We start from the raw sequence: 27849 nt of genomic DNA on the forward strand, positions 1-27849 counted from the left end.
TTATCAAAGAAAGCAACCAAATAACAACTCCAAAATGTTCATACACAACATAAGACATGGCTTAAAGATAAATATATTAGTAAATAAATATTCAGAGAACATATTTCCATTTATGAAATGTGCTGCTATACAGATACAGAAATATACAGATTGATTTCTAACCTTTTTAAAATGGTAATGATGGAGAAAATAATTATATTTCTTAAATTGTTTTTAAAAAGCATTTTTTTGTACACATTTTCTTTTTATATAATCTTAAGTGCTACAAACAATTAAAACAAATTAAATAGTGACTTGCGTACCCCCAAATTTTCATTTGCAACACATCTCTATGCAAAGGCAAGATTAGATTCTCAATATCCTTAATTTATTAGGGCTCTGGGTTAACATATAAATATTGTTATTTCAAAACAAATGCCTCTGTGAAGAGAATGGGTACATTTCATAGAAACAGTAGAATACAGTCTGTAAAACAAACAGAAAGAAGGTATGAATGAACAAACAACGTTGATATTGTTTGTGAGCATGGTGTGTAATTGTGTGATTTAATCATAAAAAAAAAAATCAAAAATCAGATGTGCTGCTTTTTTTGTAACTGTGTTGTAAAAAATACATCAACAAAAACACACAGCCACAGTATAAAAGAGATCCTTGTGAATTATACTTTTTTCCTTTGGCCTATTTTTTTTTAAGCAACACAAGAGCCTCATACGACCATCTACATTAGAGCTTAAGTGTTGAGGAGGCTAGATGAGTAACTGCCCCCCCAAAAAAAAAAAACATGAGCTTCTAAACTAGAAATAGTAACTAAAATGGATATGAAACCAATCCTTTGAAGATTTCCAAATCTCTTTCGAGGAACTCAGAGAAACATTGTCATTATGTGGACCTCTATTCAACCAAAAAGTGACACAGTCCCGCCCCAGATAGTAAGTATGGCTCGCTGGCCTAAGGCTTGGTGTTGGTCTGAGTATACCACCAACAGACAGAACTGTAGAGTAGTTTGTATAGCTTAGCTTCATCTTCTCAATGAGAGAAGTGGGCGACTGACTGACACTGGCTGTCTTCCAACTACCAAAAGATCCAAATCCCCACCAAACACCCTAAAAAAAGAAAAGGGAAAGGTTTTGGTATTCTTACATAACCTTTCATCTGAGTTGGTGGTTTGTTGAAGCTTATTATCCAAGCTGTATAGGTAACTGTATGTCATAAAACAAGTACAGTATAGTACACACACAGTCAGGTCTAAAGGTGAGCAAAAAAAATACTTATTTTATGCTAATACTATTGCTCAGAGGGAGATACTTTATTTAACAAGCAATACAAAAAAAAGATAGGGGTCAAAAATATTGGTACCCCTCTTTTCAATACTCAAGCACCCTCCCCTTGTGAGGATAACATCACTGTCTTTTTCTAAAATGTTTTATGAGATTGGAGAACACATTGGGAGGGATCTTAGATCACTCCTCCATACAGAATCTTTCCAGATCCTTGATATCCTTCATCTGCACTTATGGACAGCCCTCTTCAATTCAAACCACAGGTTTTCAATCGGGTTCAAGTCCCGAAAATATAATATAGCTCAGTATTTGTATTATTTATTGTATACAGTCTTTTTTGCTCATCTTTAACAAGGGTGCCAATCATTTTTGACCTGACTGTACGTATAGTGCATACATACTGCATGTTCATCCAGGCATTTGTGTAATAAGAATTAACAAGAAGAGGGAAAAAAAGGGAAAGAAATCCTCAAAAGTTTTGCACAAAATGGAGTTTCGATATCATGTGAAGAAAAACAATTCACCAAATCAGAAAATACAATCTCAGAAACTGGGCCCAGCTAACACAATTAGTTGATCTTCTAATGGGTCTCATGACTGACCCTGGCTGGCACTGATGGTATGTGGTAGTAGCCTACATGTCATGTTGTGCCCCTGCCAAGCCAACCACTGAACATCCACCCATATGTCGTAGCCTGATTCTCTATCACAGCCTGTAGAAGCTGCTGGTGGGGCCACGAGGTGGGCTGAGCCACAGGAATGAACTGGATAGGCCTGGTTACACCAGGCAGGCCATCATATAATTTTCAGTAGAAATCCACACCATCACCATATAGGATTATAACATTCAGAGCTCAGCGAGCAAGGCTTAGAACAAGGCAACTGAGGGTTTGTTGATTGACTGACTGAACGACTGACTGGTTCGGTACCAAAGAGGCTGTTTCTGGGCTCCACACCCTCTCATATACCCCCAAGCCCCTCATCTGTAGCTTTACTGTTTCCCGACGCATCGTGGTTAGTGGCGTTCCGGGGGTGGAACAGGGCCCTGGTCTCTTCCTCCTGGGTGGGGTAAGTTTGACCTCTGAACTGTCCTGAAGTAAAGTACCCCCCTTCACCTGGCTCCACCCGCCAACGAGTCCCAGTCCGCCCCTCGCCCCCTTGCCCTTCCCCCGTGATGATGCTGCCTAGCAGTAGGCTGCTCTGGGTCTCCGCCCCCAAGCCCGGCTCACAGTCTGTGTCCTCATGGATTATGGGTATTCTCTGGCTGAGCTCGCCACAGCAGCCCTGTCCGGAGCAGGCGTCTGAGTCTGCAGCGTGGTGTGCGTACTGCACGTTCACGGCATAATCCTCGTTATAGCGCCCCCCTGTGGCCCGGTGGACCTTCATCTCCTTGTAAAAGAAGCAGGGCAGGCCCTCGTAACTCACCTGCTCCGACGGAGCTAACAGGTGCTCCCCCTGGCCGTAAAAGTTCTGCTGATGCTGAGAGGCGGAGCTCTGCTGATGGAACTCCGCCCCCCTGTGACAGCCACGCCCCGAGGAGGCCAGAGACCCGGCCGTGTCCGAGTCCTGCCCCTGCTGACCTATGCACTCCATGTTGGGTGGGAGTACCTCGAAACAGCAGCTACACGCCCCTGCTCCTACTCCCCCCAGGACATGATTCCCCCCTATCTCCTCCCCTGTCTGCCCCCCCTTCCCTCTGTCAGCGGCTCCCTCTAGATGGCCGGCTGAGGTAGTGCTAGTGGTGCTGGTGTCCCTGGGTTGCTCCAGTGACGAGCGGCTGCTGTAGTTGGGCTCCAGACTGCAGCTGGAAAGCTGGTCCCCCGAGCCGAACCCACAGGCTCCTGGAGGTGGCTGTGGCTGCAGGCTGCAGCCATCTTGGCCCCCCGAGGGAGCTGGGGTTAGGGAGTCCTCGGCTGTGGAGGGACAGGCGGTGGAGGCCCCTGAGGCTGTGGCCCCTGGCTCCCCTTGCGAACCCCTGCAGGGACTCTTACTGCGGTAGACGTAGGGGTCGTAGTCAGAGCTCAGGGAGCTGCGGAAGGTAGAACAGGAGCCGTACACCCCCTGGTTGCTAACCTCGGTGCAGTCCAGCATAGAATCACTGGATGAACAGTGGCACTGGCCCGAACTGCTGCTGCTGCTGTCGCTGCCTGGACAGTCGGCCAGGTAACCACTGCACACAGAGTGGTGGCCATGGTAACAGCCCAGGCCTGAGGCACCGCTCCCTGCCTCCCCTATCCTGGAGCTGGTAGCAGGGGCCATGTGGACCACCGTGGGGTAGAGCAGACCCCCCTGGAAGGCCCTGCTGTGGTGGCCCTTGTGGGGCCCGGCACCCCCAGCCACCCCCACAACGCCTGCAGCCCCCTCACCCTGCTGGGGGAAGGTCAGGCCCTGGAAGTAGTAGTGTTGGTACATGGTCTCATACTGCGAGTAGCAGGCAGCACGCGAGAAGCTGCGCCCATGGAATTTGGGCCTCTTGAAGGCTCCATGGTGGGGCCCGGACTGCTGGTGCTGGGGGTAGGTGGGGGGGTTGAGGCCCAGGCCACGGTGTTGGTGCTCCAGGCCACAGTGGTGGGGGTTGAGGGAGTGGTCCAGGTGCATGGTAGTGTGGGGGTGGTAGCCCCGCAGGAATGCCCCGGCGTGGGAAGACTGGGGAGGGTACAGGCCCTGGGGGTCTGGGTGGTGGTCCACAGTGAGCATTGTGATGGGGTTACCATGGGGGTCCATGGAGGTGCGGGTGGGGTAGGTAGTCACCTGCCCAGCACGGTGCACCCTGCCTGGGTAGTGGACGGGCAGGACTACCCTCTGCTGCCGGCTGTGGATGGGATTGCCTTCCATGCAGACAGGGCCGGGGTTCCCCTTCTTTTGCTCTGAGAAGAGGGGTGTGAAAGAGGGAGAGTGTTTGATTAAGGTTAACCTAGAGAGTCAAAGAAGAGTCTTTCAAAGGTTAGCTTTGTTACAGTTACAGTTTCATGTGTTGTAATATTTACTTTATTTCATGAAAAGGGTATTTTACATCAACTGCATTTTGCTTGAACTGTTTTAGTGGGTTGTGTCGTCTGAACAAAAGTGCTGGAAACTCTTATTAGAGAGCCACAGGTGCTCCCCCACTAGCACCCTGTTCCCCATATAGTACACTACTTTTGACCAGGGCCCATAGGGAGCAGTGTGCCATTTGGGATGCGGCCAGTGTGTACCAACTCACCGATAATGTTGTGTCTACAGTGAGGGCAGGTGTGGTGCTGGAGGAGCCAAGGGTCCACACACTTCTTATGGAACCTGTGGGCACAGGGGATGACCCGCAGCTCCTGTTGAGGGGAAGGAGAGCAGGAAAAGAAGAGGAGGAGGAGGAAACAGGGGGAGAGGAGGAGAGGGGGAAGAAGAAGAAGAGTTAAGGTTAGTTAAATGGCTTATGCCATCGAAGGACATCATTGGCGTTTGATGGATGAATGGCCAACAGGTGGCAGCAAAGCAGCAAGAAGGTTTCTCCTCTTCACCGGTGTCACATTATACATCAGTATACAGCGACACTGAACAAATCCAACCTCACCATCAAACCCAAGACTACACTACTCATCATGACAGCACAGAGCCCTCAAACTACACCAGTCACCCTTATTCTCAAACCTGACACCGTGCCGTTGTCCGAGCCAGAGAGAGCCTTTATACAGAACACAGCAAGACTCACAGACACAAAGAAGGATCGTTATTATTCCGTTCTTGGACAGAGATGGCTCAAGTTTTTCCCTCCGTCTCTCTCGCCGTTTCCCTCTCTCCCACTCGCCCTCTCTCCCTTCCTCTCTCACTGCCCCTTAGCATGACTCATCTCCTCTTTGGGCTCTCTCCCTCCCATCTTTTGTCTTACTTCACTGCTCAAACCCCTTTGATGCCATTCAGCCTTTTATATCACGACTATGCTTTGTTGTGTGTTTTCTTCCCCTGGTTTCCCAAGACGACACATAACACACTCACTGACTGGGTCCCCCGGGGGCCCGGGGCTCTGGGTTGATCCCCTGACGTCCCCAGGCTAGGCCATGATTAGCAATGCTGTTACTGTAAACCTTCAAAGGTCCCAGATTAGGGTCTAGGAAACATCTTTCTACAGTGACTTCCGAAATTCAAGTCAGTTTGACCATGTGCCTTAAACTCACCACTTTCAAATACCACTCCAATTAAAATGCCACTCTGATATAAGGATCTTTCTTTATGAATAGTATTCAGTGTGTGTGTGTGTGTGTGTGTGTGTGTGTGTGTGTGTGTGTGTTCTCTCTCGCACCTCTCCGTCGATGTACTTCTCCAGGCAGATAGCGCAGTCGGAGGTGGAGCTACTGCTCAGTGAATCCGATGCCCCGCAGCTGCTCTCGCGCTGCCCTTTGACCTTGGCCTTGAACTTCCTGGTCTCCATCTTCTCCAGGGCCTGGATGGCCATCCTGTTCAAAGAACTCTGGAGATGGGGAGAGGGAGAGGGAGGAGAGAGAAGGGATAGAAATGGTCAGGCTGGGAATAATGGTACACAACATGTACATAAAGAGAGGTACAGTATTGGTAGATAGTGTTGGTAGACAGGTACAGTGCTGGTAGACAGGTACAATGTTGGTAGACAGGTACAATGTTGGTAGACAGGTACAATGTTGGTAGACAGGTACAATGTTGGTAGACAGGTACATAAAGACAGGTCCAGTGTTGGTAGACAGGTACAGTGATGGTCATGTAGCCTACATAGAGTCAGCAATATGTTGAGGACAGAGTGTCCTTAGCATGCCCCAGTGTGAACTCAACTGGAAAGAGGTTTCGTAACGTGTGACAAACTGCTATTTTAATTAACACTTCAAGGAAGTCGACATGGCTCATCAGGAACACACACACGCAAACAGAAACATGTGTGCACACACACTGGCAGGTTTCTCTATATTAATCCCAAAAGCAGTCCCCTGGAGTGTGTTCCTCTGTCTAACACACACACACAGGTGTGCTGGCAGGATTTCACCTGCTACTGTGCTGCTCTCTATCAAGGTTAATTAGATGTTAAAACCTGTTTTGAAGACTGGTTTTAGTTCGGAATTTCGGATGACTGACGTGCCCAAAGTAAACTGCCTGTTACTCAGGCCCAGAAGCTAGGATATGCATATACTTAGAAAACAATCTGAAGTTTCTAAAACTGTTAAAATAATGCATGTGAGTATAGCAGAACTGATATGGCAAGCGTAAACCTGAGGAAAATCCTTTTGGAATATTTTTTCTTGATGTTCACAGGCCATTTCAGTGCTAGCCTATGGGAAATACAAATAGATAGGACCCAGATTGCAGTTCCTATGGCTTCCACTACATGTCAACAGTCTTTAGAAAGGGTTTCAGGCTTGTTTTTTTTTAAAAATGAGCAAGTAGTTGGACTAACTACAAGGTGTCTCTCATTAGAAAAGTAGCCTTGTTGGCGTGTGAATGAGGTGCGCACACTTCATTATTTATCTTCCCTATTGAACATACTATTCTCCCTCTTAAATATTATCTTTATTTAGATATTAGCTTCTTATGGCTGGGGGCAGTATTGAGTAGCTTGGATGAATAAGGTGCCCAGAGTAAACTGCCTGCTACTCAGTCCCAGAAGCTAAGATATGCATATTAGTATATTTGGATAGAAACCAAAGTTTCTAAAACTGTTTGAATGATGTCTGTGAGTATAACAGAAGTCATATGGCAGGCAAAAACCTGAGAAAGAATCCAACCAGGAAGTGGGAAATCTGAGGTTTGTAGGTTTTCAAATCATTGCCTATTGGTCATATTGCACTTCCTAAGGCTTCCACAAGATGTCAACAGTCTTTAGAACCTTGTTTGATGCTTCTACTGTGAGGTGGGGGTGAATGAGAGGGGAATGAGTCAGAGGTCTGCCAGAGAGCCATTAACAATGTCTCTCTACTTCTGCTTTTTATGACTCCTCTCTTTGGTTGGAAAAATGGCTGTGTTTTTCTGTGACATGGCTCTGACCTAACATAATCGTTTGGTTTGCTTTCGCTGTAAAGCCTTTTTGAAATTGGACACTGTGGTGGGGTTAACAAGAAGTGTATCTTTAAAATGGTGTAAAATACTTGTATGTTTGAGGAATTTTAATTATGGGATTTCTGTTGTTTTGAATTTGGCGCCCTGCACTTTCACTGGCTGTTGTCACATCGATCACGTTCAAGGGATCTCAGCCCAAAGAGGTTAACTAGATGTGGGGACCAGAAGTCCACACAAAGTCAAATGCTATTCTTATGTTTAGGGTTAAGGTTAGGAATTAGTGTTAGGGTTAGAATTAGGTTTAGTTCTAGGGTTAGGTTTTTGGGTTAAGGTTAAAGTTAGGGTACAGGTTAGGGGTTAGGGAAAATAGGATTTTGAATGGGACTGAATTGTATGTCACCACAAGGTTAGCTGCGCAAGACTGTGTGTGTGTGTGTGCGCGCTCACTCACCTGGCTTCTCCTCTGTTTTAGTTTGATCTTGATGAGCAGTATGAGGCAGACCAGAGATACCACTACGAAGAAGGCCAGGAAGATCCCCATGTCAAAGTACTCCGTAGGCTGCTGTCGGGAGGGAGACAGGGGGAGAAGGGGTCGTTAAATTATGTCTATGACAGCCCAAGGCAGACATCTCACACACATGCTTGCATACACACGTGCATGCACACCGGCACTGACACACAGGACTGGGCATAGATGCACCCCTGGCACCGTCCATTGATAAAATGACTGTGTGAAAATGGTTGTGATATAACGAAGAATAGAGAGCGAGGGAATAAGTAGTTCTGGTTTGGCTTGTCTGGCTCTTACCCTTGGTGGTCTGTGCTGGATTCTGGCACGGGCCACTTTCTGCTTGTTGACTATGTTCATCAGCTTAACAGCATCGGCCCCCTTCACATAAACCACTGGCCTCTTCAGAGGGTCCTCTGCTACCTGGTTCAGCTGCAGGAAAGGAGAACACACAACAGGTCAGCTATACAAGAGAACACACACACACACACACACACGGGTCAGCTATGTTGTATACCGACACGGCCAGCTTCCACATTTGGCCCGGCCCGGCCCGCACCACATCAACCTTCAGTTTTGTAAATGAAGAATAAGAACTGTGTCCTATCATCAACATACTCTCTCATTTTATTTCCCATTGAGAAAATAACCTGTAGGAGAGAGAGAGAGAGATGTGGAAACTGTGGACTGCCTCCTCCACTGAGCTCCCCTTTCTCCAGTTTGCTGTCGGCCTCCCTTCCTGCCCTCTCTAGTCCATGTGTCAAACTCATTCCACAGAGGGCCGAGTGTCTCTGGGTTTTAATGAATTAAGGTCCCCATTTTAGTAAAGAACAACCCTCACCTGGCTGTCTCGGTCGTAATTGAAAGGATAAACCCAAAACCCACAGACACTAGGCCATCCATGCAATGAGTTTGACACCCCTGTTCTAGACTGTCCGTCAGCCTCCCTCCCTCCCCCTCCTCTCTAGTCTCTCCAATCAGTCAGCCTCCCTCCCTTCCTACCCTATCTGGTCTCTCTAGTCTCTCCAATCAGTCAGCCTCCCTCCCTTCCTACCCTATCTGGTCTCTCTAGTCTCTCCATTCTGTCGTCTCCCCTCCCTCCCTGTTCTTTCGTCTGTAATTTAGAAAGGCCAGGGGAAATACCAGGGATATTCACTTTTCAATTTCTTCCCGTCGTCATGTTACCAAGTGAAATATGCTCTCTCTGGTTACAGTGTAGCAAATGGCAATTTCACATCTCTGCCTCTGCTTGTGTTCTTTCCCCCTGCAATCTACAAAGTTCATCTACACTAGACTCTCAAAAGTGCCAACACTGCTAGCAAAGTTATGCTGCGTGTGCTTGAATTGAAGAACAAAGTGAATTTGAAAGATGAGATACTCAACCACTCGAAGTCAAATGGAACTTAAAAAAAGTGCTTCTCTATTATCAAAAACCCTCATGTTTAATTCTACATTAAATTAAAGCCTTCGTAAAAGTAGATAGATCATGTAAATGGCAAGAACAATTTTAAAAAAGAGAGGTTAAAAACATTAACTTTCTAACCCTCTCTCTCCCTCCTAATTTCACCCGTAGTACGTTAACTCTAACTCTCTGTAACCCCTCCTCCCTGCCCCTCGGCCTTGTGGGTCGTGTCTGTACCGATTGGGCAGCTGCGACTGGAAACCCTCTTAGGGGAATTTAACCCCGCGGGCCACACTGCCTTTCATGTGGTCCCTTCTCAAGCCTTTTATCTCTGTGGGTCGCTGCTACACTGCTGCTGTTGCCTACAGCCTGGAGGCCTGAACACAGAGAAACCTGCATGTCCGGGCCTGGTGCTCTGGGCCTGGCTGAATACCACGGGAGAATTCTTCTCTCTGACAAAGCTGCTATCGACGCTGCACCGGTGGAGGCTAGAGGGCGGAGGACAGACTTCTGTATTACAGACAGGGAGCTCACCAGCCAACAACATAGAAACAGGAACTAGCTCAGGTAGAATGGAAGGAGAGAGACAAAGAGAGAGAGGGAGAGGGAGAGGGAGATGAAGGAGAAAGAAGTAGAGAGAGAAAAATCAGCGAGAGAAGAGAAAGAAAAAAAAAGAGTCCGAACGAGAGAGAGATAAAAGCGAACGAGAGACTTGGATTATTCGGGGTACTAGGGGGATGAGGTAATGTGTTGGTGTGCAGTAGCAGCTCTAAACTACCTCTGCAGTTATGAGCTCCACAGAGCACGGTCATGGTTGAGTAAAACCCTAACCTGAATATCAATTTAACGTCTCTCTCACACAGTACACTGTTCTTAAGGCAAACAGGGTAGGTAGGACTCAGTGTGCATCCTAAATGGCACCATATTCCCTATATAGTGCACTACTTTTGAAAAGAGCTCCATGCACCATATAAGGAAGAGTGCCATTTGGGACGGGTCCTTAGGCTAGACTCAAAGCCCCTAATAGTTGAATGAGCCTGCTTCATCCACATGGGTTTGACCAGAAGGGGGGAAAAGTCTATTGTTGGGCAAACACACAACCTGCTTGTCATAGCAGGGCATGTCTCAGTCAGTTGACAGTGGTCTGTTAGGACAGAAGGTCTTTGAAAAGAGAAGAAGAATTTGGGTGTTTGAATGGAGAGGAATGTGTTTTTAGCCTTAGCATGTTGGCTTAGCCTCTCTGTTTCCTTCATTGAATAAGTGGAGACTTCTAATGCGAATGCTGTGTGTGTGTGTGTGTGTGTGTGTGTGTGTGTGTGTGTGTGTGTGTGTGTGTGTGTGTGTGTGTGCTGACCTGATCGATGGCATCAGGGTTTTCGGACACGTCGAAGATGACAGCCGTCGCTCCCCTCTGAACCGCTCGCTTCGCCTGCAAGAGACAGGGAGAGACACAATCATTAGATATGCATCAATCATTCAAATGAAGGCACTACTTTCACTCTCTACTTTTGTTTACAAACATCACCTTGAACTCAAAGAAGTACATCTGAAACGGAAATTGAAACCGAGAGCCAGACAGACAAGATCTTTGAGGTCAACAAATAGACGTGTTGGCACCAAAAAAATTATGCACGCGCATCAATGTAGCTGGAAGGTGTGTGTTGTTACGATTCTGAACGGACAAATAGCTTGCAAAGATGACAAGCTGCTGCCTTGTGGGGAATCCTAGGTGGCTCGTTTCAGCACGTTGTATCTTGTTATAGCTAGCTAACCAATGTAATTGAATGTAATTGAACAACAAGTGTGTGCAAATGGGTTTGTGTTTTCAATAAACATTTGGAGACGAAATATAGTTTACATGCTGTCGATAGTCTAAGACAACCCGGTCTGTTTTGCCCCATAGTGACGCACTCGTCAGTTTTGTTGCGTAACATCCAAAGTGTGTCTACACTGAGTGTACAAGAAATTAAGAACAGGGTAGCCTAGTGGTTAGAGTGTTGGGCTAGTAACTGAAAGGTTGCTGACAAGGTACAAATCTGTCGTTCTGCCCCTGAACAGTTAACCCACTGTTCCTAGGCCGTCATTGAAAATAAGAATTTGTTCTTAACTGACTTGCCTAGTTAAATAAAGGTCAAATAATAAATAAATACAATTTCTTCAGAACAGTCTCAATTCGTTGGGGCATGGACTCTACAAGGTGTTGAAAGCGTTCCACAGGAATACTGGCCCATGTTGACGCCAATACTTCCCACAATTGTGTCAAGTTGGCTGGATGTCCTTTGGGTGGTTGACCATTCTTGATACACATGGGAAACTGTTGAGCTTAAAAAAAAAACAGCAGCGTTACAGTTTTTGACACAAACCGGTGCGCCTGGCACCTACTACCATAACCCGTTCAAAGGCAATAAAATATTTTGTCTTGCCCATTCACCCTGAATGATACATACACACATTCCATGTCTCAATTGTCTCAAGGCTTCAAAATCCTTCTTTAACCTTTCTCCTCCCTTTTGTCAATACTGATTGAAGTGGAATTAACAAGTGACATCAATAAGGGATCATAGCTTTCACATGGATTTACCTGGTCAGTCTATGTCATAGAAAGAGCAGGTGTCCATAATGCTTTTTAGACTCAGTTGTTTCAATGTATTTCCCCCACCCAAAGACATTGCACTCTCACTCCCAGCCACTGGAGGGGGTTGTGTGACTTTGAATGGTCTGACTCCAGCAGCAGCTAGGCCCAGCAGCTAGAGAGAGAGAGAGAGAGAAAGAGAGAGAGAAAGCGCGAGCGAGAGATGACCGAGGGAGTCGACCCCAGTCCATGGAGAGGTAAACAACACGATGATAACTTTGGAAGGATGAGCACATGTGGTCTGTCTCTCAACTTTCTTTCTTACTACATGGTGTCACGAGAGACAGACCAGTATACCAAATGACAGCCTATTGCCTATGTAGTGCACTTCTTTTGTCCAGGGCCCAGGTCTCTGGTTAAGAGAAGTGCACTCTAAAAGGGAATAGGGTGCCATTTAGGACACACTAAAGAGCTGCCTGTTTCGGTGGGATGGTGTTTTGGCCTGCTTGGTAACATCACCATGTGGTGAATTAGTTAACAGACCAATAAGACAAAGAGTTCCCAAACTCTCTGCCAGTAACAGCTCGTTTTCAGTTCTCTTTGAATTGTTCATTTTGATATCTCACATTTGGGGTTCACTAAGGATCGCCTACTCTCGAAAGTATTCATCTAAAACACTCTGTTGGAGACAGACAGGCAAAGTGGCGAATGAGGTGACCCTCAATTCCATCAAAGGATCAAAGGAGACACTCTCCCGCCCTCTGGTTATTCTCACTTCTCTTCCTCAACCGAAGTGTCACTACTCCAGTTCTCCTCATATCAACTGGATACCGGTTGCCAGCTCACAAGTGAACCGTGAAGGGTATCGCTGCCGAGCATAGGTCTTCAGACCCTGTTGAGAGGTTGACTTCTAACCAGGTTTTTGATTTAAGTAGAAATTTCTACTTCTCAGTCTCCGTTAGTAGCTAGTGTCACTGCTAGCTATTGAGACTCAGTTAGCCCATGCTGCAAGGCTTTGGCTAGCTTGCTGAGAGGCAAGCAAACCTCACTAGCATACCCTAACTGCAACACGGTAGCTTTGCTAGCTCCCTTCTATTGTCTAGTTAAGCTTCGTTCACCCATTGTGTTAGCTAGACCGACCCTCTCTGCCTTCACAGCACCGTCGGTCACGGGAGCATTTTTCTCTGAATGCTAACTCGGTCACTCGCTTTCCTTCAGCCAGCACTGAGCTAGCCACAGCACACCTTCACCATGAGGTGGCTGCTAGCTAGCTTACGCCCCACTAGCTTCGCAGCTATAGCGTTACAGAGTGCTCAATATTGCTTGTGCTATGCCGCAAGGCTCCTAACTAGCTAGCTTGGTGTCGCTGTTTACACAAGCTACTCTTTTGCTAGCTTCTAACTAGCTAGCCTATGCAGTCTACACGTTATTTTTACAACAGGCATTGTTATCCGTTGAAATGGCCACTGCTATCCCATCCCAGGACGAGCCTAGCCCAGCACTCTAACCCCCACGTTCTTGTGCTTGCGGCTTCACGATAGCGGGGAAAGATTCCCTCCCTCTATGCATTAATTGCTTGGGTAGGGAACATGCCTAGGAGGCACTCGAGGACCCCGAGTCCTGTAAGCACTGCAGATTGCTTACTACAGCAGGTCTGAAGAGGAGGCTGAAATGTGCTTTTATCTCGTTAGCCCCCTCATGCCTCTGAGCCAAAAGCGACAGCTGAGGCTCAGCTCCCCACAACCGAGCCCAGTTTGGGCAAGGTCATGGATATCCTCGACTCCCTCCTCTGACTGTCGAAGTAGTGTCAGGGGAAAGCGAGTGAGGGGACAACGAGGATGACGATGGGATCAAGTCACAGAAATCCTTGAGATAGCGCACAGGAGTTGGGGACTGATGACCCCGTTCTCCCATCCCCCAGTGGAGTTTGGGCTCCTTAATGTCTACAAGCGGACCGTGTCCAGATTCGAAATTGAGGGGCTGTCTTCTATAGGCGCTCAAGGTCTGTCAAGGTCACAGGGACCAATATATTGATTTATAATGGCAAGGGTGCTTGGAAGGGCCCTCTCCTAGAGGAGTTGACCTCTTGAGCACTGTTTTTGGGACATGCCTCATTGTACTGAGATTGGTCCATGTATTGGGCTTTCCCTCACTTTTTGAGGTTTTTCCTGACGGGTTGTCCCTGCATCTTCTTGGTCCGTACTCCCTTAGTTTCGGGACCTCTGACGGTTGCTATGTAGGGACTTCCCTGGCTTCAGAGAGCATGTTTTTAGCGATACACAACTTGACCATATCCCCACATGTGAGATATATTTGAAAAAGAGAACTTAAGAGTACCTGTGTAACCTCAGTTCTCTGATATTATGAGTGAGATATCTCACAGCATTTCCCTGCGTGCAAGAGAGTGAGGAAGAGAAGCATGCTTGATAATAATCAGAGGGCGGTCCTTAGCGAACCCCACTCAAAATATCACTCATAATATCAGAGAACTGGGTTTCCCCTCCCCACTCAGACCTCTCCCAGACAGTCCTAGAGCAAATTGATCTTTGCTAAGAAGCTATTTTTGTTTATTTGACCATTTTAATTAAAATAATCACAGTAAGAAGTTTGCTAAGACCGTCTGAGAATGGTCTGAGTGGGGACGGGAAAACTGAAAACTAGCTGCTATTGAGGTTTGTAAATCTCTTGCTTGTTGGCCTATTAACCTACTTAACTCATGGTGATGTCAACAGGCAAGCCAAAACCTCATCCCTCTGTACCCACTGTTTCTTGAATAATTTGACTTATACATTTTGTAAACAAACATTGGAAGGGGCGGCAGGTAGCCTAGTGAGCGTTGGGCCAGTAACCGAATGGTTGCTGGATAGAATCCCCGAGCTGACAAGGTAAAATGTGTCGTTCTGTTCCTGAGCAAGGCAGTTAACCCACTGTTCCCCGGGTGCCCGAAGATATGGATGTTGATTAAGGCAGACACCCTCACCTCTCTGATGCGGAAGACACATTTCAGTGGAAAGTAAATGTAAACAAACACTGTATAGCCTCAAAATATGGTTAAAACTATCATTTCTATATCAGAGATGGTACGTCTTTGCTCTGTCTATGGATTTGAGAGTGATTAAATTTCTCCAGCCCGATCCCTCAGCTTTTTAACGAAACAGTGGCGTGTAGAACGCTTTTTTATTGTTTCAACCGCTGATTGGCCCTTTAACTCCTACTTTCCCTGACCAACCAACATACATTCTGTCTGAGCCCAGGGATGTATTCTTTACGCTGATTCTGTTGCAAAAAGTTTCGCAACAGAAACTGTTTCCTCCAAGCGCTATTGAGTTTAACTGTTTTGTTCTTCATTTAAAGTTGTAGTTAAGCAGCTGGAAGAAGTTGGAACAAACCCCGCGGACTTCATTCCACTTTAGAGCACGGAAGAATCGACAATTTATAGGGAAGGGAAAGGCGATAACCAGTCAGTTGTACAACTGAATGCATTCAACTGAAATGTGTCTTCTGCATTTAACCCAACCCCGCTGAATCAGAGAAATGCGGGGGGGTTGCTTCAATCGATATCCACGTCATCGGCACCCGGAGAGCAGTTGTTGTTGGGGGTAAGCGCCTTGCTCAATGGGCAGAACGGCAGATTTGTCCAACTTGCCAGCTCGGGGATTCGAACCGGCGACCCTGTCTTTCCATACGATAGATGTTCTATCCCAAAGATGAGAACTTGCAGAAGCCACCGTGTAGGGGAGAACGGGGAATCCCTTGGGACTCGTGTTCCCTACAACCAGGACGGATTCCTCTCCAATACTGTACAACCGGAGATAGATCAGTAGAAAGACTAGCGAGGGAGAGCAGAGAGCAGTCATAGGCTCTTGTCAAAAGCAGTGCACTATAAAGCCATTTGGAACATACTGTGCTTGATCCCTCCCTCGCTCTCTATTCCCATCATCTATATACAGTACCAGTCAAAGGTTTGGTCTACCTGTGTAAAGGGCCCATGGAGTGGAACCTTTCATCAATTGGGCCAAAAGACCTTCCAGGAGAATGGAACTACACACATGGAACATAAAGTACCAGTTATGTTCCATGTGTGTAGTTCCATTCTCCTGGAACATCTTTTGGTTTGGACACACCTACAGTACAGTACTCATTCAAGGGTTTTTCTTTATTTGTACTATTTTCTACATTGCAAAATAATAGTGAAGACATATCCTATGGAATAACACATATGGAATCATGTAGTAGCCAAAAAATGGTTAAATCAAAATATATTTTTTATTTGAGATTCTTCAAAGTAGCCAGCGTATGCCTTGATGACAGCTTTGCACACTTGGCATTCTCTCAACCAGCTTCACCTGGAATGCTTTTCCAACAGTCTTGAAGGAGTTCCAACATATGCTGAGCACATCCCAAACCATCTCAATTGGGTTGAGGTCCGGTGATTGTGGAGGCCAGGTCATCTGATGCAGCACTCCATCACTCTCCTTCTTGGTCAAATAGCCCTTACACAGCCTGGGGGTGTGTTGGGTCATTGTCCTGTTGAAAAACAAATGGTAGTCCCACTAAACGCAAACCAGATGGGATGTCCTATCGCTGCAGAATGCTGTGGTAGCCATGCTGGTTAAGTGTGCCTTGAATTCTAAATAAATCATAGACAGTATCACCAGCAAAGCATCCCCACACCATCACACCTCCTCCTCCATGCTTCACGGTGGGAACCACACATGCAGAGATCATCCGTTCACCTACTCTGCTTCTCACAAAGAAACAGCGTTTGGAACAAAAAATCTCAAATTTGGACTCATCAGACCAAACGACATATATCCACCTGTCTAATGTCCATTGCTTGTGTCTTGGCCCAAGCAAGTCTCTTCTTCTTATTGGTGTTCTTTAGTTGTGGTTTCTTTGCAGCAATTAGACCTTGAAGGCCTGATTCACGCAGTCTCCTCTGAACAGTTGCTATGTGTCTGTTACTTGATCATTGGGCTGGCTGCAATTTCTGAGGCTGATAACGCTAATGAACTTATCCTCTGCAGCAGAGGTAACTCTGGGTCTTCCTTTCCTGTGGCGGTCCTCATGAGAGCCAGTTTCGTAGGTAGGTGCGTCCAAACTTGACTGGTACTGCACATCTGGTCAGGCCACGCTGACTGGCAACCCTCCACCTCAATCACCTTAATTTTGACTAGAGGAAGTGTGCAGTGAGCTGGCACTGTGTGTGTGTGTGTGTGTGTGTGTGTGTGTGTGTGTGTGTGTGTGTGTGTGTGTGTGTGTGTGTGTGTGTGTGTGTGTGTGTGTGTGTGTGTGTTCTTTAATACAGGTTCTCACAGGGTAGAAGGGGATGAATGATTCACTCATGCTTCACCATCGATCAACAACAAACTGACTCACAACAATGTAGTACTCCACATACGGAATGCAGTATGCAATCCACACACAGAGACCAACGAGTTGATTCTAATGGGGTTTAAATATAACTCTTTTGGCTAGTCCTTTCTTTAGGTCTACAGTCGTGTCCACTTTATAGGCACTAACACGTTTCTTTTTCCCCAAACTGCATAAATGCCTTGAAACTTCTGAGGCGAAGACTGAATGATCTTATTCTGTTCTCTGTGTGTTTCCCTCTCACCCAGTTTCAGCTCTCCATTGCCAGGCTCTGGCTGTAGTCCATTTAATTCAGACGCTTTGATGTTAGCCATCTACGTTAATAATTAATAGCTCTTGGTAAGACGCTTCAAGAAGAAAGAGATTCCTGCTAAAGAATCTCCATTTGGGCATGCGCTGCAGTGTAGGGAGTCGCCTGCCTGATGACAGTAAAAATGTACCTACAGGCAAGCGCAGCTCCCTCTTTTAATGTAAAGCACACACACGAACACACACGAACACACACGAACACACACACACACACACACACACACACACACACACACACACACACACACACACACACACACACACACACACACACACACACACACACACACACACACACACACACACACACACACACACACACACACACACACACACACACACAGAGGAATGATGAGGATTGGGCTGTTTACATCAACAACAACAAAAAACTATTTCCCCTGAGCAGAGCAGAGTGGAGTAGAGCACAACAAAGCAGAGTTGAGTAGAATGGAGTAGAGCGCTGAACAACAGAGCAGAGTAGCAGTGTGCTCAAGTCCCTATGAAGAGGGAAAAGGCCGACACACTACTCCACAACGTCATATGTCTTGTCACACTAAAACCTTATACTCTTACTCTTTCACACACTGTTCAAGGGTTTCTAAGAAGTAAAACGAAGAATATGGTGGTGTTGTACATGTGTAGCATCGGGCAAAAAAAAACAATGTTCTGATCAGTAATTCCATTTGCTTCATTAATTCAAAACCGCTCTGGAATTTCAAGTAATGTTACTTCCACAGCTACCAGATAACAATGTGAGATCACAATATTTGTAGGAGAACTATAGAAAGATATGGCCTTGTCTTTGCGTAAGTAAACGGATGACTGAAATAACGATGTAAAGTTACAGTACGTTTTAAAGTAAACAAAACATGAAACTCACAGGTCAGAAACTCTAAACTCTAGCTGTCTGCCATGCATATGGCCTGTCTGTCATAAACACTTACACTTACCCAGAGCTAGTCGGAGTCTCAAAGAGCACCCTACACTCTACATAGTGCACTGCTTATGATCAGAACCCTATGGTGCCAATTGGGACACAGGCACTGACTCAAAGCCAGAGCCACAGTGTGCGGCCCAGCCGCTGGCTCAACGGGCTACATGTTGGCCCTGAGCATGAGAAAGAGGGTACAATCCAACCCAAGTGGACAGAAACCACAGCCTACAACGGGGAGAGGAGGAGAGCCTGGCGTCTAGACACAGAGGACAGAGAGGAAGAAGAAGCCTATGTTTAGAATGGGTACGTACATCTGCCAGCTTTTTTTTTTAAAGGAAAGAAGATTTCACCATGCAGTCTGGAAAGTGACTTTTCTAAGGATAGATCAGCATGAACACTAGGTCCAACTGTTAGATACTGTATGTACACCAGTGGAGGCTGCTGAGGGGAGGGCAGCTCAGAATAATGGCTGGAATGTAGACAATGGAATGGTATCAGCCACATGAAAACCATTCTAGGCTATATTATGAGCTGTGCTCCCCTCAGCAGCCTCCTGGTGTACACATACTGTGTGTAATCTGTACAGCTTCACTCTCACACACACACACACACACACACAAACATGCACCCAAGTGCACACACACAGGCTGCGTTTACACAGGCAGCCAAATTCTGATTTTTTTCCCAAGTAATTGGTCTTTTGACCAATTTGATCAGCTCTGAAAAAGATCTGATGTGATTGGTCAAAAGACCAATTAGTGGGAAAAAGATCAGAATTGGGCTGCCTGTGTAAACACGGCCTTAGAAACACACACACACACACACACACACACACACACACACACACACACACACACACACACACACACACACACACACACACACACACACACACACACACACACACACACACAGGCTGTGTATACACCTGTAACCTGTATACTTAGCTAAGCTCTCATCAGAGTTTAACTCTCCATTTCTCACTCTCTCCTGCTTGCTCGCCTTCTCCCCCCCCCTCCCCACTGCTCTCCCGCTCTGCTCACTGCTATAATTAAGTGAATTAAGTCTTCAGAAGGTTCTCCTCTCCTCTGCTATTACACAGTCATTTCATGTAGCCTCCTGGCTTCTCCTCCCTTTATTAAAAGATAAAGGCATACTTTTCTCCCATGGATTTTCTTACATGTGGTCAGCTTTTTTTCTCTCCCTCCTTTCTTTTTTTAGAGACCGTTTGCCAGGGCATTATTTACATTCTGCTAAAATAAAACGCTCTGTTCTCAGAATGACTCTTCATCCGACACATATATGTAGACATGTTTGCCAATGGCATTCAAACCAACTGAACTTCGTTTCCCATATGTGACTAATGAACTACTATCCACCGACTATAGGAGATGACATCACTACTGAGCAACATATCTATGCAGTATACATCCAGCAGGAGAAACAGAAAAAAACCTTAAAGAGCCACGCAAACTAATGGCGCGAGCACAATAGTTTACCTCAATAACACCGTGTGAGACGACGACGGCACATACAGTTGAAGTCAAGAAGTTTACATAGAAAATACATTTCAACTCAGTTTTTCAAAATTCCTGACATTTAATCCAAGTAACAATACAATTCCATGTCTTAGGTCAGTTAGGATCACCACTTTATTTTAAGAATGTGAATTGTCAGAATAATAGTAGAGAAAATGATGCCATCTATTTTGTGAAGTGCACCAGTCCCTCCTGCAGCAAAGCACCCCCACAACATGATGCCGCCACCCCCAGTTGGGATGGGGTTCTTTGGGTTTGCAAGCCTCCCCCTTTTTCCTCCAAACATAACAATGAGTTTTAAACAAACAGTTCTATTTTTTTTTCATCAGACCAGTGGACATTTCTCCAAAAAGTACAATCTTTGTCCCAATGTGCTGTTGCGAACGTTAGTCTGGCTTTTTTATGGCGGTTTGGAGCAGTGGCTTCATCCTTGCTGAGCGGCCTGTCAGGTTCTGTCGATATAGGACTCGTTTTACTGTGAATATAGATACTTTTGTCCTTTGCTGTAATTCTGGGATTGATTTGCACTTTTCGCACCAAAGTACATTCATCTCTAGGAGACAGAACTCCTTCCTGAGTGGTATGACGGCTGCGTGGTCCCATGGTGTTTATACTTGCATAGTATTGTTTGTACAGATGAACGTGGTACCTTCAGACGTTTGGAAATTGCTCCCAAGGATGAACCAGACTTGTGGAGGACTACCATTTTTGATTGATTTCTTTTGATTTCCCCATGCTGTCAAGCAAAGAGGCACTGAGTTTGAAGGTCGGCCTTGAAATACATCCACAGGTACACCTCCAATTGACTCAAATGGTGTCAATTAGCCTATCAGAAGCTTCTAAAGCCATGACATCATTTCCTGGAATTGTCCAAGATGTTTAAAGGCACAGTCAACTTAGTGTATGTAAACTTCTGACCCACTGGAATTGTGATACAGTGAATTATAAGTAAAACAATAGTTGAAAAAAATTCACAAAGTAGATGTCCTAACCTGCCAAACTATAGTTTGTTAACAAGAAATTTGTGGAGTGGTTGAAGAACACGTTTTAAGGACTCCAACCTAAGTGTATGTAAACTTCCGACTTCAACTGTAGCTTCAATAGCACACTTGGGTTTACTCTCATAACCAGTCATCGAGGCAGAATAAAAAATAAAACAACCTGCACTGCTAAATCACGACATGCTACTTATGAGCTATACACATTGTCCAACCAATCGCACAGGGACATACCATACAGTGCACACGCACATTAACCCCTTTCTCCTCATCCTCAGTGTCGTCCCTCACGGCCATGAAATCCCACCCGGAAACCTCCACCGTGACTCTGTAACGGCTCTCCAGTTCTATAGGGGGTAAAAACACCACGCCCAGACTCCTGACTGCATGTGGACTTTGAGTGCCCTTGACTTCTAAGTGACATTCTTTTGAAAAAAAAAACTCCTCTCCCTCCGTCCGTAATTCTCCTTTTTAATATCACTGGGGCAGCCCGTTAAGTTGAGTGTTTTACATGAGTTGAGGGGACGTCAACGATACAATTTCAAAGTATTTTTGGGGGATGTAAAAAAAAATGTTTATGAAGCACATAAAAAGCCACTTGTGTGTCCACTAGCCTTACAGCCCTCCTGATGTAGGACCCAAATATCACCCGGATCCCTTTATAGTGCACTACTTTAGACCAAGGCCCATAGGGACCTGGTCAAAAGTAGTGCACTAGCGTGCTATTTGGGACACATTCCTTGTGTAAACTAGCAGTTTACTGAATGTAAATACGGACACGGGATCACTTGAACCACTCTGGGAGCCACGGCGACAGCCATTCATAACCCTGTTCCAGACATGAGGTACACTGAGCAGAACAGAATCGCTGGTTTTGTTTGGGTATTTTTAACATGTATCCGTCCTTCGTCTCTTCCTTGAAGTAATCACTAATATAAGACAAATGAATGGGGGTTAGTACAGGTTTAAGTACATAGTTTTTATCTATCCATTATAGTCGGATCAGTATTTACTTCAAGGCAGGGTGGGGGGATGTTTTGTTTTGTTGTGAATGAGGGCTCTGCCTCTTTAAAGGGGCAGAAGCTAGAAGCAACAACTAGGAGCTAGGCCCAGGCAGGCAGCTACAGTATGACGAGGGAAGATTCCCCTGATCAGTGTCATCTGCTCAGTCCAACTTGTAGTCAGTCAATGTGATGGGTCTCACCAATACATAAATGGCAACGTCACAGAAAAGTTTTCCAAAATTCTTCCAGCTTCACCACCTGATCGAGGCCCAGAGACAGAAATGAGCCAGCATTAATTCTGGGGCCACCCCATCACCACACTGTCAGCACATGTGTGTGAGGGTATGTGTGGAACCTTACTCAGAACACAGTGGGTACGGAAGGGTACGGAACCTCGATCGGATAGAGAGACAGATGATTCTCTCTCGGATAGAGAGAGAAAGAGAGAGACAGATGATGACCTCACTAGTAGAGAGACAAAGAGAGAGAAGGGTACAGCACTTTGGGGCTCTGGTCCTCGGGTCTCACACCGAACACAACATAGCCAGCTACGGGAGTGTGTGTGGCTGATGTCATCAGTAAACACGCATTCTGTGGACAACACCATGTTAGATGCTTATGCAAGTTTCTACACTAGATGCTGGCGCAAGGTGCTAATACTATGTGCTACGCTAGGTACCACTAGACGCTAATGCTAGAACGTCAGAGACTATGCTAAATGCTAACGCTAGATGCTATTACCAGGTGCTCCCCTCTTCCCCTCTCCCATTTCTTTCCCATTCAGTCTCCCCCTATCTCATTCCCTTTCTCGCCCACTCACTCTCCTCCTTCCTTAACTCTTGGAAGACTATCCCAAAGAAGGCAAAAAGAGATCCTAATAGATCTTCTCAATCTCTCTCCCAAAACTTTCCCTCTGAGTCTCTCCCTTTCCCCCTCTTTCCTTACCTCCCTCTACCTCTCCTAGGTCCCCCCGCTTTTCCTCTGTCTCTGCCTCAGCGCACAATGATGGGGGTTGGCCATTCAGGCAGCGTTACATAACCAAAATGATACAATTGAGTTGCACTGTGGGTGTGTGTGTGCATGAGTGTGTGTCTGCATACTTGTGCCCTGCGTGTGTGTGCATGAGCACCGAGTAGGTGTGTGTGCGTGTTCATGTGTGTGAGGTGGGGCACCTCAGAGGGCCAGCCAGAGCAGTGTGACTTGGCAAACAGCAACAGACCCATTAACGCCTACAGTTCTGCAGGAGAGAACTCTCTCATCAGACAGTCTTTCGCTCTACACCTCTCTTTACCTCTCACCCTGCCCGCTGTCCTCCATTACACCAGTCCCTCTTCCCTCACCACTGAGTGTAAAAAAAAACATTAGAAACACCTGCTGTCCATGACAGACTGACCAGGTGAATCCAGGTGAAAGCTATGATCCCTTATTGATGTCACTTTTTAAATCCACTTCTAATCAGTGTAGATGAAAGGGAAGAGACAGGTTAAATAAGGACGTTTAAGCCTTGAGACAATTGAGACATCGATTGTGTATGTCTGCCATTCAGAGGGTGAATGGGCAAGACAAAATATTTAAGTGCCTTTGAACGGGGTATGGTAGTAGGTGTCAGGCTGGGTTTTTCACACAACAGTTTCCTGTGTGTATCAAGATTGGTCCACCACCCAAAGGACATCCAGCCAACTTGACACAATTTTGGGAAGCATTGGAGTCAATATGAGCCAGCATCCCTGTGGAACGCTTTCGACACCTTGTTAGAGTCCATGCCCTGACCAATTGAGGCTGTTCGGAGGGGAAAAGGGGTGTCCAATTTGTAAGTCGCTCTGGATAAGAGCGTCTGCTAAATGACTTAAATGTAAATGTAATGTAAATGTGTCATTCAATATTAGGAAGGTGTTCCTAATCATTTGTACACTCCGTGTGTATACCCATCATCCCTATGCGCGCTCTCTGTGTGTGTGTGTGTGTGTGTGTGTGTGTGTGTGTGTGTGTGTGTGTGTGTGTGTGTGTGTGTGTGTGTGTTATCCACTACCCCGTCCTTAGTTTTACTTAAAACACAGGACCAAATCAAGCACCCATCAGCCACTGCTCTTCCCTGTGTGTGGGTTCTGCCCTGTGGAGACCAAAACAGACAGAGAATGGACAACCGCTAATTAAATATCCTCCACTTTTTCTCGTCTCGATCCCCCTGTTTTTGTTTTCTTACCGGTTTGCTTTTCCAGCCTTTGTGATCCGCAGGAAAATAAACAACCCTTCTGGTTGGATGGTGGGTCAGACTCGGGAACGCTGCTGCCTTTTATAAAAGTACGCCCATCAACCAACCAACTGACCTCCTCTACTTTTCAGAACTGAGTACTGTAGTTCCCCAACGGGGAACCTGTAGGCATCCAATCCCAGGTAAGGGATGCATACATCTCCCAAGCCGCTATGAGCATATCATTGACTAATGGAAGTAATACTCATTTACTATTCCACGGGTCTCTGTAGATTCCTCTGCAGTGAATTTATTACCGATGCTCATTTACCACCATGTGTGGCTGAGCCAACGCTAAACAAAAGAATCACATGACTAACTGCTGAAATAATACCAACTGGGCTTTTTTGCTCACAAATCGACCAAGTCAACTTGTTTTTTTTCCTTCTTTTTTTGAACCCCCCCAACTGTCAGTACAAAACTGCAGTGCGGCATTAAAGTTGAAGAAAGAAGCGCTACAAGGAATTAGGCTATTTACTAGGAACATCCTAATGCAAGGACACTCTACTACAGTCGGTCAATATTTCTCATCAATTTGTAACAAAAAAAAGGCCCCACAAAATCTTGAATCAAGGACATCCTTGCGGGAACGTCCTCTTGGAAACATTTAAACCTGTTTTATAGTCGAGAATTGAAGACGTCCTTTGGCTCATCAGTAAATAGAAGAGTGGAGAGACAGAATTGGAGGAAGTTAGAAAGTGAAACACTAAACGGGGACGTAGTAAGTCAGCCACTTATCAAAAGGTACACATCAAAACGACTGTGTTGTATTCCAATGAAAAGGCTAAGTCTACTAGGAACTACTAGGAGTTGGGTTCCTTTTCTTATTAAAACAGGACGTGTGACAAACAAACGTCTTACGTACAGTAAGATAACATAATAACCTTATCATCTAAATAAAATGTTTAAAAAAAAAATAAAACATGACTGCATGACAGCAGAGTGATGCAATGTTTCTGGGCATTACATCATTAACGTGTGCCACAGTGTCACTAACTAGCTACCGCAATCACACAACACGCTACGTTGACCAACCGTTACAATACCTCACTGTTAGTTATCATAATAATGGAGCATTTAGTCATTGTCAGATAAGCATCCACTTGGGTACCTTTAGGGAAGGGAAAGGGGGATACCTAGTCAGTCGCACAACTGAACGCATCCAACCGAAATGTGTCTTCCGCATTTGACCCAACCGGTTTGAATCAGAGAATTGCGGAGGGCTGCCTTAAATCAACATCCACGTTAATTAATAAATAGGATTTTGTACAGAAAGCAGAAGCAAAAACCATTTCTATAATCCTAGGATCTCAACTACCTCATCAGAACTGACCAATGGGAGCAAGTGTTCTCCACCTCCAGCATTTTGCCCATTAAGCCTGGTCGGCAGGTTGCCTAGTGGTTAGAGCGTTGGGCCAATAACCGAAAGGTTGCTGGATCAAATCCCTGAGGTGACAAGGTAAAAATCGGTCATTCTACCCCTGAGCAAAAGCAGTGTTCCCTGGTAGACTGTCATTGTAAATAAAACATTTGTTCTTAACTGACCTGCCTCGTTAAATAAAGGATCAATTTTAAAAAAGCTCTTCATCTGCCTCCGTCCTTTTCTCACCCCCTCCCTTTCAGGAGACAAACCAAACCCAGCAGTCGTAAAAACACAAATAATGCATGGAGAGCAGATACCTGCTAATTATCAACATCCAGAAAAGAGCCGTTCCATTCTACAACCACCAAAAAGGAAGCGATTCCCAAAACTTCCATAAGAGATGAACCTAGAGAAACGTTTCCTCAGCCAGTTGGTTCTATGGGCTCTGTTCACAAACGCAAATAGACCCCACAGAGTACCAGGATTAGACCCAACCAAATAATGAGAAAACAAAAAGATAATTGCTTGTCACATTGGAAAGAACTAACCAAAAAACCAGACCAAACTGGAATGCTATCTGGCCCTAAACAGTGTGTACACAGTGGCAGAATACCTGACCACCGTGACTGACCCCAAAATAAGGAAAGCGTCGACTATGTACAGACTCAGTGAGCATTGCTATTGAGAAAGTCTGCCGTGGGCAGACCTGGCATTCAAGAGAAGACAGGCTGTGCCCACTGCCCACAACATTTGGTGGAAACTGAGCTGCACTTCCTAAACCTCCTGCCAAATGTATGACCATATTAAAGACACATATTTCCCTCAGATTACACAGACCCACAAAGAATTGGAAAGCAAATACATTTTTTTTTAGAAACTCCCATATCTATTAGGTGAAATACCACAGTGTACCATTACAGCAGCAAGATTTGTGACATGCCATACAAAAAGGGCAACCAGTGGAGCACAAACACTATTCTAAATACAACCTTTATTTATCTGTTTATTTACTTTCCCTTTCGTACTTTAACCGGTTGCACATTTTTACAACACCGTGTAGCCATGATATAACATAATATAATCATTATTCCGAAACTCTTGTGAGTGTTATGTTTACTGTTCATTTCTGATCGTTTACTACATTTTTGTTTATATCACTTGCTTTGGCATTGTAAACATATGTTTCCCATGCCAATAAAGCCCCTTTGAATTGAATTGATTCCCCCCCTCTCCCCCCTCCACTGGCAGCCCCTTCAGACGAGTAACAATAACTGGATGTAACTTAGCTCTCACTACTGCCCCCCCCACACACACAACACAAACCCTCTCCCCTTCTATCCCTAGCTACGGGCTCACATAAAGAGCCCCCAGTCAGTCTCTCGCTCAGCCTCTCTCCCCATGGCTGCCAGGTGTGTTACTCACCCCCCACCCCTCGAACTGTGATTCTCTTTTTTCAAGAGCTCTTCTTCCATTAGCTCAACCTCTCAAGGCATGGCTAGCTCCAATGGCACTTCTCACTCTCTCACACTTACACACAAACTCTCAGGAGGGTGAACCAAACCCCACCTCTCTGAGGAGCATAAACTTCTTACACCTCTGGATGTTCTCTCACATGGACAGAGGAGCCCGCCACCACACCATGGAGAGGACAGACAGCTGATCAGATCGAGTGTGTGTATGTGTGTAGCAGAGAGAGGCCCCTGGCTGCATGGGGCCCAGATCAGGCTCAGGCGTGGTGAGCCTCGGGCCCGAGCAGCTCAGGCTCAAAGAGAACAGGGCCGTCACACACAGAGCAGCCCAGTATGGAGGAACTCTCACAGAGAGGAACAAACGCACAAGGGCTTAACTATGTGGAGACCCAGGGAGAGAGAAGAGAAAAGAGACGCTTTGGTGTGGGAGCCATGTCTGATCATATCACTGTGATACGTTTTTTTTAAACATTTTGTTTTATCCATGTTACCTCTTTGGATAGCTAGCCGTTGTATTTTCTGGCTAATAGCAAAATGGTCAAAACTCACAAAATTAAATATATTTATTTAAATCACAAAAAAAAATTGAACAAAAGAAGTCAACTTTTTAACCGTTTACAATTACATACAAATTCAAGCATGTCGAAGAATTTATCATCTCAAATTAATCAATTTAAAAGACCCCCCTCCTCCTCTGTGGTGCTCCGCTCTTTCATTTCCACTCCCCTCTCTCTCTCTTCTCCCTCCCCCTCTTCTTCTTTCTCTTTTCTCCCGCTCCCTCTCTTTCGTCTTAAGTCCCCGGGGCTCCTTTATTCTCTCTTTAAATAGGGGCCCGACCAGGGCTGTGAAGTGTAATA

The 27849-nt window shown here is 45.7% G+C and overlaps 1 protein-coding gene across 2 annotated transcripts in view; it reads right to left on the reverse strand.

Annotated features, from left to right (window-relative positions):
• Positions 1-767: 767 nt before the first annotated feature.
• The window catches only part of znrf3 (zinc and ring finger 3), a 116845-nt gene continuing 89763 nt past the window's right edge, over positions 768-27849 (reverse strand). Inside the window, exons 3-8 of one of the 2 annotated variants that reach the window (XM_035786301.2) lie at positions 10536-10610; positions 8080-8211; positions 7723-7830; positions 5554-5721; positions 4483-4585; positions 768-4147 (exon numbers count right to left, since the gene is read on the reverse strand). In XM_035786301.2, coding sequence (XP_035642194.1) covers positions 2241-4147; positions 4483-4585; positions 5554-5721; positions 7723-7830; positions 8080-8211; positions 10536-10610 — 2493 coding nt within the window. In that variant the 3' untranslated portion in view covers positions 768-2240. Of the gene's footprint in view, positions 4148-4482; positions 4586-5553; positions 5722-7722; positions 7834-8079; positions 8212-10535; positions 10611-27849 lie in introns of both variants that reach the window. The other variant, XM_035786300.2, reaches the window with a different exon arrangement.

The sequence above is a fragment of the Oncorhynchus keta genome, chromosome 14, assembly GCF_023373465.1.
Source record: "Oncorhynchus keta strain PuntledgeMale-10-30-2019 chromosome 14, Oket_V2, whole genome shotgun sequence".
In the NCBI taxonomy this organism is placed as follows: Eukaryota; Metazoa; Chordata; class Actinopteri; order Salmoniformes; family Salmonidae; genus Oncorhynchus; species Oncorhynchus keta.